This window comes from Manis javanica, chromosome 7 (assembly GCF_040802235.1).
Source record: "Manis javanica isolate MJ-LG chromosome 7, MJ_LKY, whole genome shotgun sequence".
Taxonomy (NCBI): domain Eukaryota; kingdom Metazoa; phylum Chordata; class Mammalia; order Pholidota; family Manidae; genus Manis; species Manis javanica.
In genome coordinates this window covers 104,896,600-104,908,909 of record NC_133162.1, presented here as the reverse complement: position 1 = coordinate 104,908,909, position 12,310 = coordinate 104,896,600, and the positions used below count along the sequence as shown (strand labels likewise).

Below are 12,310 nucleotides of genomic sequence, written 5' to 3'. Positions count from 1 at the left end.
TTTGCAGAGAAGTCTGATGATAGATAGCCTGATGGGCTCTGCTTTGTATGTGATCTAATTTCTCTCTCTGGCTACTTTTAATAGTCTGTCCTTATCTTTGATCTTTTCCATTTTAATTACTATGTGTCTTGGCGTTGTGTTCCTTGAGACCCTTGTGTTGGGAGATCTGTGCATCACCATGGCCTGAGAGACTCTCTCCTTCCCCAGATTGGGGAATTTTTCAGCAGTTACCTCCCCAAAGACATTTTCTATCCCTTTTTCTCTCTCTTGTTCTTTTGGTACCCCTATAATGCAAGTATTGTTCCGTTTGGATTGGTCACACAGTTCTCTCAATATTGTCTCATTCTTAGAGATCCTTTTTTCTCTCTGTGCCTCAGCTTCTTTGTATTCCTCTTCTCTAGTTTCTATTTCATTATCATCTCCTCCACCATATCTAATCTGCTTTTAATACCCTCCATTGTGCTCTTCAACAATGGGATCTCTGACCAGAATTCACTCCTGAGTTCTTGAATATCTTTCCCTACCTCCATGAGCATGTTAATGATTTTTATTTTGAATTCCCTTTCAGGAAGATTCATGAGGTAGATGTCATTTAAATCTTTCTCAGGAGTTGTATTATTCATTGTACTTTGAACCAGGCTCTTCTGGCATTACATATTTGTATATGGCGCCCTCTATTGCCTAGAAGCTCTACTCTCTGGAGCTGCTCAGCTCCTGAAGCAATGTCGGCAGTCGCTGGGGAGTGTTATTGGTGCCTGGAGGGAGGAAAGAGCTGTTTCCTGCTTCCCTCTGCTATGCTTGTCTCCACTGCGTGAACCAGTGGGCCAAGCATACAGGTATAAGCCTCTATGCTTTGTATTTGTAGTTGCTGTAGACAGATCTTCCCTCTGTCTGGCCTAACACCAGAGTAGGGTTTGCCGATTTGCGAGCCAGGTGGGGCTGGCTGGGAGAAAGGCGCAGTAGGCTGTGTATCATGGAGGGGGTTTTGGAGCTGTGTACCCAGCCAGGGAGCTGGAGTACCTGAAGATCATGAAAGCTCCCAACCTGCTGTGTAGAGTGCAGCCGGACACTTTTGTCTTCCTGTCCTCTCCCCTGAGCAGTAAGCTCTGTGCAATCCTTGCCCCTTTAGGAGCCCTCTTGCTAACGGCCTCCTTGTTAGGAAGTCCCTCAGACTGCCCACCTTTCTTTTGTCCCAGAGCAGCTGGATATAGATCCCTGCTTTCCACAAGTGGCTGGAATCTCAGTCTCTCCAGGAATTCTGCCTGTCTTAACTTTCCAACTCCCTAACCTCTAGAGTACCATGCAAGTACAATGAAATGTAGGTTTGTGCTCCCAGAGCAGATCTCCAAATTTAGGTATTCAGCAGTCCCAGGCCTCCAGTCCCTTCCCGCTCCATTTCTCTTCCTCCTGCTGGTGAGCTGGGTTGGGGGAAGTGCTTGGGTCCCACCAGGCCACAGTTTTGGTATGTCATCCTGTTCTGTGAGGTCTGCTCTTTTCTCCAGGTGTATGCCATCTGGCGCAGTCCTCTTTACTGTTGCTCTTTCAAGAGTAGTTGTATTAATTATATTTTCATATTATATGTGGTTTTAGGAGGAAGCCTCTGTTTCACCTCTCATGCTGCCATCTTTAATCTTCTCAAAGAGACTCTCTATATCTTTTTCTCTCTTTTTCTTCTGGTACCCCTATAATGTAAATATTGTTCCATTTGGATTGGTCACACAGTTCTCAAAATTCTTTCTTTCCTAGAGATCCTTTTTTCTCTCTGTGCCTCAACTTCTTTGTATTCCTGTTCTCTAATTTCTAGTTCATTTACCATTTTCTCTACTACATCTAATCCACTTTTAAATCCCTCCATTATATGTTTCATTTCAGATACTGTATTCTTCAATGTTTGTATCTCATTCTTGAATTCCTCCCTGAGTTCTTGCATATTTTCCTGTAGCTCAGTGAGCATGTTTATGATTTTTATTTTGAAATCTTGTTCAGGAAGATTTATGAATTTAGTTTCACTTGGCCCTCTTTCTGTTGTTTGTGGGATTTGGGTTGGATCCACATTTCTTTGGTGTTTAATATTTGTAGGTGGTATCCTCTAGTGCCCAGAAGCTCTACTGTCTGGAGCTGCTCAGCCCCTGGAGTGATGGCAGGGGTTGCAGGTGAGCAGCACTGGTGCTTGTCAGGAGGAAAGCGCTCTTTCCTGCTTCCTGGCTGCAGTGCCTGTCTCCACTGCTAGGACCAGTGGGCTGAGCACACAGGGTGAAGCCTCTATGCTTGGACTTGTAGCTGCCATAGGCAGGGAAGCCCTCTGGCTGGCCTGGAGCAATGGTGGGGACAGGCTATTTGCAAACTGATACTGGCTGGGAGGAAGGAGCAGTAGGCTGTGTATTGTTGTGGTGGGCCTTGTGGCTGCATAGTCAGCCAGGGTGATGGAGTGCCTAAAGATCCTGATAGTTCCCAACCTGCTGGGCAGAGTGCACCGGGACAATTTTGTCCACTTGTCCTTTCCCCTGAGCAGCAAGCTCTGTGCTGTCCTTTCCTCTTTAGCAGCTCTGTCACTGTTAGGAAGTCTCTCAGACTGCCCACCTTTCTTTTGTCCCAGAGCGACCGGTTGTGGATACATGTTTTCCACAAGCAGCTGATCTCAGTCTCTCCAAGTATTCCACCTGTCTTAGCTTTCCAACCCCACTATTCTCCAGAGCACCATGTAATGCAGGTTCATGCTCCCAGAACAGATCTCCAGGGCTGGAGTGTTCAGCAGTCCTAGGCCTACACCCACTCTGTTTTTCTTCCTCTCTCCAGTGAGTTGGGGTGGCAGAAGGGCTTGGGTCCTGCCAGATCATGGCTTTGATACTTTACCTTTTCCTTGAGGTCTGCTTTTTTCCCCAGGTGTAGGTAATCTGCTGCAGCCTTCTTTCCTTTTGCTCTTTGAGAATTAGATGTATTTGCTATATTTTAATATTATATGTGGTTTTGGGAGGCGATTTCTGTCTCGCCTCTCATGCCGCCGCCTTTAATCTCTGCTACCATTTGTTTTTAAAAATAAAAAGTGTAATGGGAATGACTAATGAGTCCAGGTTTCTTTTTGGGGCGATGAAAATGTTCTGGAAGTAGATAGTGGTGATGGTTGTACAACCTTGTGAAAATACCAAAATGCCACAGATTAACTTTTTTTAAGTTTAGTTTTAAACTGAAAAATGTAAATCTTATGATACATGAGTTATATGTCAATAAAGATACAGATATAAGTAAATAAAAGGTGGAAACTATACACAGAAAAAGTTAACTATTTTTAAAATGATATATTAAAAACCGGCAACAGGGGATGCTTTGGGGGAGGTGGGAAAGAAGGATGTGGGTGGAAGAAACTTACTGTTTATCATATATACCACTACATGCCTTTTCAATTTTGAAACCTGTGCACTTATCACCTAATAAAATTAGTGAAATGGCTTATAATAAGAAGGAAATGTGTTAATTATTAAATCTACTTTAACAACATCAAAGCAGATTTCTAAAATTTTTCCAGAATTGCACAATTCCAATAGTGATTTAACTTCAGTGTTACTGTCAAGCTACCAAATGAAGAAGTGGTAGGAAATATGAAGAAATTCATGTTTAAACTGATTTTTCTTAAAACTACAATAGGTGCAAATTACCAGAAAAACTGGGCCATGCTAATTAGAAGGAATGAATTGGATAATTGCATTTCACCTACTTAAATTCCCCCATCACCTTTACACCTTTAATTGGAATAACTTTCATCTTTACTCCAGTCCCTAAACCTCTGTGTGGTATTGATAGTATTTTGTGTAATAAGGTTCTGAATCCCACATCAAGAATTGCTTTATTTCAGTGGAAGATTCCATAAACCCTGTATGGGCTGTTAATAATGGAAACAACCTTGAGATTATAGAAGATATTATTGAGCCTGGTTAACTGAAAAGAGTATCACTTAGCCCGAATGCGCTGATACACTATTATAACTGATTAAGGTGATTTAAGAAACCTTGAAGAAAAGGCCAAGAGGGAAGTAAAAATGCAGTTAGAGATTTTCTACCCAGTTGGGCAAGCTGTTAACTTAATGTTGTCAGCTGTGTGTATATTTGATCATTTCTTATTCCTACACCCACTCCTTTTTTCCCCTAAGTAAAAATTGGTCCAAACTCTTGAATTTCTTAGAAAAATAAATCAAGAAAATTAATTTGGAAATAAAAGATGTGTTACCCATACATGGACTTCAATGTAAAGGGAGAAAATTCCATTCCCCAACTTTAGTATCAGCACAATAAATACGCTTGTATCTTGCTTTTTCTCCTATTGCTTTTGCGAGGAAGAATGTGAACATGAAATAGAGAAACTCTCATAGGACAGAGAGGAAGTCTGTTTAACATATAATTGTTTTAGATACATAACCAAAGAAGATGTTGCTGGGGCCTCAATGGAGAAGCTGAAGAATGACGGGGGCCATGTCCGTCTGATCACAAAGGAGCCCAGGCCAAGGGACCTTTCCACAAAGTAAGGCTTATTTATTAGTAGGACAGATTAGTACTAAGGCTACTCTTTACATTCATGTATTCATATTTGTAATATGTGTGACCCCTTTATGGGTTATGAGAGCTCTCACACTACAGTAGCTCTCAATACTCCTAGCAGTCATGTGAGACACATGATGTCTTCCCATTAAAAATTAGCAATGAGGAAGGACCCTGAGACAGGTGGGCCAAGTGACCTGCACCAGGCCACAAGATGCTAGAGACCTGAAGCCAAATCTTGAGTTCTTAATGCCATACAGAGTTCTACTTTTAGCACTTCTAACAAACAGCTGCAGAAAATAGGCAAAGCAGTTGTAATTCCCATGTAGGACTTTACAACATAATTGAGTAATATACCTTTTCCTTTTATTTTAACAAGTTGAGTGCATGTCCTGTCATGTTTCATTTATAATTTAAATCCAGTCAACTCAGAGTTGACCTCTAGGGGCATATATTCAGCAAGTCTTCTACTTCCTATCAACCCTGTTACCTACTTGGCTCTGTGACTTTCTGGATGTGACTCCGTTTCCTGTAGGCCTGGAGAGACTGGAAGAGAGTGTTATGAAAGCCTTAGGAATGGCCTCTCTCTTCTAATGTGGTATGAGAACAGCACGTTTAGAGCATGGTAGCCACTAAGTTTAGATGGGATTTTACATTAGCCTGCCTTTTCCCAGCTTGAAGAAGCATTGCTAACTTCTCATTTTCTAAGTTCTCCAGATATTTCAAAGTCTGATTGTTTAACTTGAAGATACCTAAATTCCCAAAAGGCATAGCATATTTGTATTCAAATTGTTTTTTAAAATGCACCATTCTTTCCTTTATTTGGTATAGAGTGCTTGACTACATCTATGTCATTTCCTCACTAAATCACAGCATATTTGGGTCCTGTGTTTACTGTTTATTGGGATAGAAATTTTGAAAACCTTTATATGCAGTAATAACTATTTAGACTAGTGTAAGTGTCCATTAGTTACCTAGTAAATGTTTTGTTCAATTCTAGAAAGTTTCTTGAGGATGGAGCCTGTGTCCCATCTCTAAATCCCTGCATAGCCCAAGCTGATCTCAGAGTGAAGCCTTCTACATCCAAAGGCTATTTGCAAGCTGTGGATAATGAAGGAAATCCACTTTGCCTTCGCTGTCAGCAACCCACTTACCAAACTAAGCAAGAGTGTAAAGTGAGCACTTGGGATTCACGGTTTTGCTCTCTGAAATGTCAGGAGGAATTTTGGATTCGATCTAATAATGGTTACCTGCGAGCCAAAGTATTTGAAATTGAACATGGTGTGTGCCAGCTATGTAATCTGAATGCACAAGAACTCTTTTTATGTATGAGAGATGCCCCTAAAACTCAGAGGAAGAATCTTCTGGATATATTCTGGACTTCAAAGCTCCCATTAGAACAGGTAAGTTAGAGTCGTGTGACAGAGAGAAGGCAGCATTGTACTGAGTGATGAATATTTGCTTGTTTTTAAACTTTTTAATATGGGACTTTTCAAATATATACACAAAAATAGAGAGAATAATGCATCCATATATACATCGTCCAACTTCAACAGTCATTAACATTTTGCCTTCATTTTCATCTGTCCCTTGCTGAAGTTCTTTTTTTCTTCTAGAGTTATTTTAAAGCAAATTCCAGAGATTTCATTTCATCTTTAAATACTTTCATTATGCATCTCTCACAAAGACTTCCTCCCTCGTTCCCCCTCTTAATTTCTGACTGCATGTTTTTTAAATATAATTCCACATCCCAATACCAATGATCACACTCAACACAGTTGTAACTCCTAACATAGTAAGTCCATGTTTGGTTTCCCAGACTGTCTCAAAAATGTCTTTTTATAGTTACTTTGTTCAAATTAGGATCAGAATTTGACCCAGACATTGCATTTGGTCATGATGCCTCTTATTCTCCCATTAATCTATATCACCCATCCTTTTTCTTACTCCATTGATTGTTGATGAAACTGGATCATTTGTCTGTAGGATTTCGTGCATACTGGATTTGTCTCCCTATATCCCCATGGTATTATGTGACATGTTTCTCTATCCACCTGATTTCCAGAATAATGGTATGAGACATAGAGGCTTAATTAGATTCTGATTATGTTACTTTGGGGAGAGATCTTAACAGGAAGTACATTATAGCAAGAAGCTTCTCTTGTCTGAATGTTCTGCTTTTCACAGTGTCAGTACTGAATGACAAGGGGCAAACCAATAACTCCAAAATATAGTTCATTATAGTGAGAAGGAAACATATATGTTCATCTCATACAATGTAATTTTAGCAGAGCAATTTATGACAACATATTATTCTTAGGACACTATCATCAATATTTGCTTTGGTCTCCAAAACTCAATTGGATTTCTAATGTTGTGATATAATCAGTTCTAAATTTCAAACAAGAGCTTAATGTGTAGTGTGCTTAATTTTTAAAAAATCACTCCTGAGCCACTCTCTGCTCACTAAAATATTAAATTCCTGCCAGTTAGTCAAATCATATATTTTTATTTACCTAGTATTGCTGAATTATGAAAGGACTAATTAATAAGCATTTCTGCAAAGACAAATTAGCATGACTTTGAAAGCTAGGTGCTTTGAGGAAACACTATTTCCTTTATGATATCCAGAGGTCCTAAAATATCCTCTGGCCTGCTTTGGAGAGACATATTACATCCATCCCAGGGTGTCAGCCAGACTCCACTTACTGCCTTAGTATGGAGGCTTCCAGAAGACCCACAATGAAAGGACTCAAGAACATCTTGAGAGCAGCCTGCTCAGGAATGCAGATGTCACCTAGTAAACATCTAAAACACAAGTGCTCAGGGTAAGGAGGACCACAGGACTCAGATCAGGGAGGGAGTTATTCTTTCAGGAGGTAAATTTGGGATCTTGAAGACTGGCCCCAAGTGATTTGCCAGGGATTACTGGGAAGAATAAAGAAGCATCTTCTGGATCATAGCATCAGTCAGAGTAGAGACTACTCAGAGCAAAGGAATTGTTTACAAAAGACAGAACCAAAATAGATTTGTTTTTACTAAAAATTGTTCTCATTGCATGATGCTCAAGATTGTCATTTGTGGTTGCTTCTAACAATGCCAGCCTCAGCTGGAGAAAGTTTACTGCTCCACCTTGCTGCCTCTTGGGGCTCCTCTTGGGCCCGATACTGTTGATCAGGACACACAGCCTCTTGCGGGTTAGACAAGCTTCTTTAAATGTGCTTCAGAATGTGGTGGAGGTTCCCATGGCCAGCAGCCATGAAGAGGATTGTAATTTATTGTCTAAAACGAAGGAAAGGAAAATAACCTTCACACTCACTTTTGTGATATTTATACAATTGCACTACTGTGCTGTGAACTGCTTTTACTACTTCAGGTAAAATGTTAAAATAGATCCCATGGTAATGTAGGTCATAGTTGCTTAAATATGAAGTGTACATATGTGGACTGGCCTAAATAAGTACCTGCTTTAAGTGGACTTCTTTGTTCATTCCATATGGGCAAGTTGTAGAGGTTTGTTCTAGAAATCTCATTCCAGTCCATGTAACTTGGAAGGTTGCTATGTGAATAGAATAAAAGTTCCGGGTGATAGCAATTAATTATTTTATTTTATTTTTTTATAACGATATTATTGATATACACTCTTATGAAGGTTTCACATGAAAAAAGCAATGTGGTTACCACATCTATCCATATTATCAAGTCCCCACCCATACCCCAATGCAGTCACTGTCCATCACTGTAGTAAGATGCCACAGATTCACTATTGGCTTCTCTGTGCTACACTGTTTTCCCCATGATCCCCCACACCATGTGTACTAAACATAATACCCTTTCATCCCCTTCTCCCTCCCTCCCCAACCACCCTTGCACACCCCTCCCTCCCTCCCCTTTGGCAACCACTTAGACCCTTCTTGGAGTCTCTGAGTCTGCTGCTATTTTGTTCCTTCAGTTTTGCTTTGTTGTTATACTCCACAAATGAGGAAAATCATTTGGCACTTGTCTTCTCCGCCTGGCTTATTTCACTGAGCATAATGTGCTCCAGCTCCATCCATGTTGTTGCAAATGGTAGGATTTGTTTCTTTCTTATGGCTGAATAGTATTCCATTGTGTATATGTAACACATCTTCTTTATCCATTCATCTAGTGATGGAGACTTAGGTTGTTTCCATATCTTGGTGATTGTAAATAGTGCTGCAGTAAACATAGGGGTGCATATGTCTTTTTGAATCTGAGAACTTGTATTCTTTGGGTAAATTCCAAGGAGTGGGATTCCCAGGTCAAACGGTATTTCTATTTTTAGTCCTTTGAGGAACCTCCATATTGCTTTCCACAATGGTTGAACTAGCTTACATTCCCACCAGCAGTGTAGGAGGGTTCCCCTTTCTCTGCATCCTCACCAGCATTTGTTGTTCTTAGTCTTTTCGATGCTGGCCATCCTTTCTGGTGTGAGGTGATATCTCATTGTGGTTTTAATTTGCATTTCCTTGATGATTAGTGATGTGGAGCACCTTTTCATGTGTCTGTTGGCCATCTGAATTTCTTCTTTGGAGAACTGTCTCTTCATATCCTCTGCCCATTTTTTCATCAGGTTATTTGCTTTTTGGGTGTTGAGCCGTGTAAGTTCATTATGTATTTTGGATGTTCACCCCTTGTTGGATATGTCCCTTACAAATATATTCTCCCATACTTGTAGGATGCCTTTTTGTTCTGTTGATGGTGTCCTTTGCCATACAGAAACTTTTTAGTTTGATGTAATCCCATGAGTTCATTTTTGCTTTTGTTTCCCTTGCTTGAGGAGATGCATTCAGGAAGAAGTTGCTCATGGTTATATTCAGGAGATTTTTGTGTATGTTGTCTTCTAAGAATTTTATGCTTTCATGACTTACATTCAGGTCTTTGATCCATTTCGAGTTTACTTTTGTGTATGGGGTTAAACAATAATCCAGTTTCATTCTCGTGCATGTAACTGTCCAGTTTTGCCAACACCAGCTGTTGAAGAGGCTGTCAATTCCCCATTGTATGTCCATGGCTCCTTTATCATATATTAATCGACTATATATGGCTGGGTTTATATCAGGGTTCCCGAGTCTGTTCCATTGGTCTATGGGTCTGTTCTTATGCTAGTACCAAATTGTCTTGATTACTGTGGCTTTGTAGTAGAGCTTGAAGTTGGAGAGCATAATCTCCCACCCAGCTTTATTCTTCCTTCTCAGGATTGCTTTGGCTATGCGGGGTCTTTTGTGGTTCCATATGTATTTTAGAATGATTTTCTCTAGTTCATTGAAGAACGCTGTTGGTATTTTGATAGGAATTGCATTGAATCTGTAGATTGCTTTAGGCAGGATGGCCATTTTGACAATATTAATTCTTCCCATCCATGAGCATGGGATGTGTTTCCATTTATTGGTATCTTCTTTAATTTTTCTCATGAGTGTCTTGTAGTTTTCAGAGTATAGGTCTTTCACTTCCTTGGTTAGGTTTATTCCTAGGTATTTTATTCTTTTTGATGCAACTGTAAATGGAATTGTTTTCCTGATTTCTCTCTCTGCTAGTTCATTGTTAGTGTATAGGAATGCAACAGATTTCTGCATATTAATTTTGTATCCTGCAACTTTGCTGAATTCAGATATTAGATCTAGTAGTTTTGGAGTGGATTCTTTAGGGTTTTTTATGTACAATATCATGTCATCAGCAAACAGAGAGAGTTTAACTTCTTCCTTGCCAATCTGGATGCCTTTTATTTCTTTGTCTTTTCTAATTGCCATGTCTAGGACCTCCAGTACTATGTTGAATAGAAATGGGGAGAGTGGGCATCCTTGTCTTGTTCCCAATCTTAAAGGAAAAACTTTCAGTTTCTCGTTTGTCTGCATTTGTCATATATGGCCTTTATTATGTCAAGGTACTTGCCCTCTATACCCTTTTTGTTGAGAGTTTTTATCATGAATGGATGGTTGAATTTTGTCAAATGCTTTTTCAGCATCTATGGAGATGATCATGTGTTTTTTGTCCTTCTTTTCGCTGATGTGGTGGATGATGTTGATAGATTTTCGAATGTTGTACCATCCTTACATCCCTGGAATAAATCCTACTAGATCATGATGGATGATCTTTTTGATGTATTTTTAAATTCAGTTTGCTAATATTTTTTTGAGCATTTTTGCATCTGTTCATCAGGGATATTGGTCTGTAATTTTCTTTTTCTGTGGTGTCTTTGCCTGGTTTTGGTATTAGGGTGATGCTGGCCTCATACAATAAGTTTGGAAGTATTCCCTCTTATTCCATAGAAAACTTTAAGGAGAGCGGGTATTATAGGTCTTCACTAAATGTTTGATAAAATTCATCACTGAAGCCATCGGTCACAGAGTTTTTGGTCTTAGGTCATTTTTTGATTATCAGTTCAATTTCATTGCTGGTAGTTAGTCAGATTTTCTGTTTCTTCCTGGGTCAGTCTTGGAAGGTTGTATTTTTCTAGAAAGTTGTCCATTTCTTTTAGGTTATCCAGTTAGCATACAACTTTTCATAGTATTCTCTAATAATTGTTTGTATTTCTGTGGTGTCTGTAGTAATTTTTCCTTTCTCACTTCTGATTCTGTTTATGTGAGTAGACTCTCTTTTTCTCTTGATAAGTCTGGCTAGGGGTTTATCCATTTTGTTTATTTTCTTGACAAACCAGCCCTTGCTTTCATTGATTCTTTCTATTGTTTTATTCTTTGTGATTTCATTTATTTCTGCCCTAATCTTTATTATGTCCCCCCTTCTACTGACTTTGGGCCTCATTTGTTCTTCTTTTTCTAGTTTCGTTAATTGTGAGTTTAGACTGCTCATATCGGATTGTTCTTTCCTGAGGTAGGCCTGTATTGCAATATACTTTCCTCTTAGCACAGCCTTTGCTGCGTCCCACAGATTTTGCAGTATTGAATTATTGTTGTCATTTGTCTCCATATATTGCCTGATCTCTGTTTTTATTTGGTCATTGATCCATTGGTTATTTAGGAGCATGTTGTGAAGCCTCCGTGTGTTTGTGGGGTTTTTCATTTTCTTTGCGCATTTTATTTCTAGTTTCATACCTTTGTGGTCTGAGAAGCTGGTTGGTACAATTTCAATCTTTTTGAATTTACCAAGGCTCTTTTCGTGGCCTAGTATATGATGTATTCTAGAAAATGTTCCGTATGCTCTTGAGAAGAATGTGTGTCCTGCTTTTGGGTGGAGTGTTTTGTAGATGTCTGTTAGGTCCATCTGTTCTAATGTGTTGTTCAGTGCCTCTGTCTCCTTATCCATTTTCTGTATGGTTGATCTGTTCTTCAGAGTGAGGAGAGTGTTGAAGTCTCCTAGAATGAATGCACTGCATTCTATTTCTCCTTTTAATTCTGTTGGTATTTGTTTCACATATGTAGGTGCTCCTGTGTTGGGTGCATAGATATTTATAATAGTTATATCTTCTTCTTGGATTGTCCCCTTTATCATTATGTAATGTCCTTCTTTGTCTCTTGCTACTTTCTGTGTTTTGAAGTCTATTTTGTCTGATACAAGTACTGCAACTCCTGTTTTTTTCTCCCTATTAGTTGCATGAAATGTCTTTTTCATCCCTTCACTTTTAGTCTGTGTATGTCTTTGGCTTTAAAGTGAGTCTCTTGTAGGCTGCATATATGTACTTACTGCCATTGAAGGCTTTAGATTTGTAGTTACCAAAGGTTCAGGGTTAACGTCCTTACTATCTAAGAGTCTAACTTAACTCACTTAATATACTATTACAAACATATTCTAAAGGTTCTTTTCTT

At 39.3% G+C, this 12,310-nt stretch overlaps 1 protein-coding gene across 7 annotated transcripts in view; it reads left to right on the top strand.

Annotated features, from left to right (window-relative positions):
• ZRANB3 (zinc finger RANBP2-type containing 3) overlaps nt 1–12,310 on the top strand; it is a 331,095-nt gene that overhangs the window by 313,260 nt on the left and 5,525 nt on the right. For all 7 annotated transcript variants that reach the window (XM_073241365.1, XM_073241364.1, XM_073241366.1 and 4 more), the window contains 2 exons: nt 4,402–4,512; nt 5,530–5,932. In XM_073241365.1, the coding sequence (XP_073097466.1) occupies nt 4,402–4,512; nt 5,530–5,932 (514 nt within the window). The remainder of the gene's footprint in view (nt 1–4,401; nt 4,513–5,529; nt 5,933–12,310) is intronic.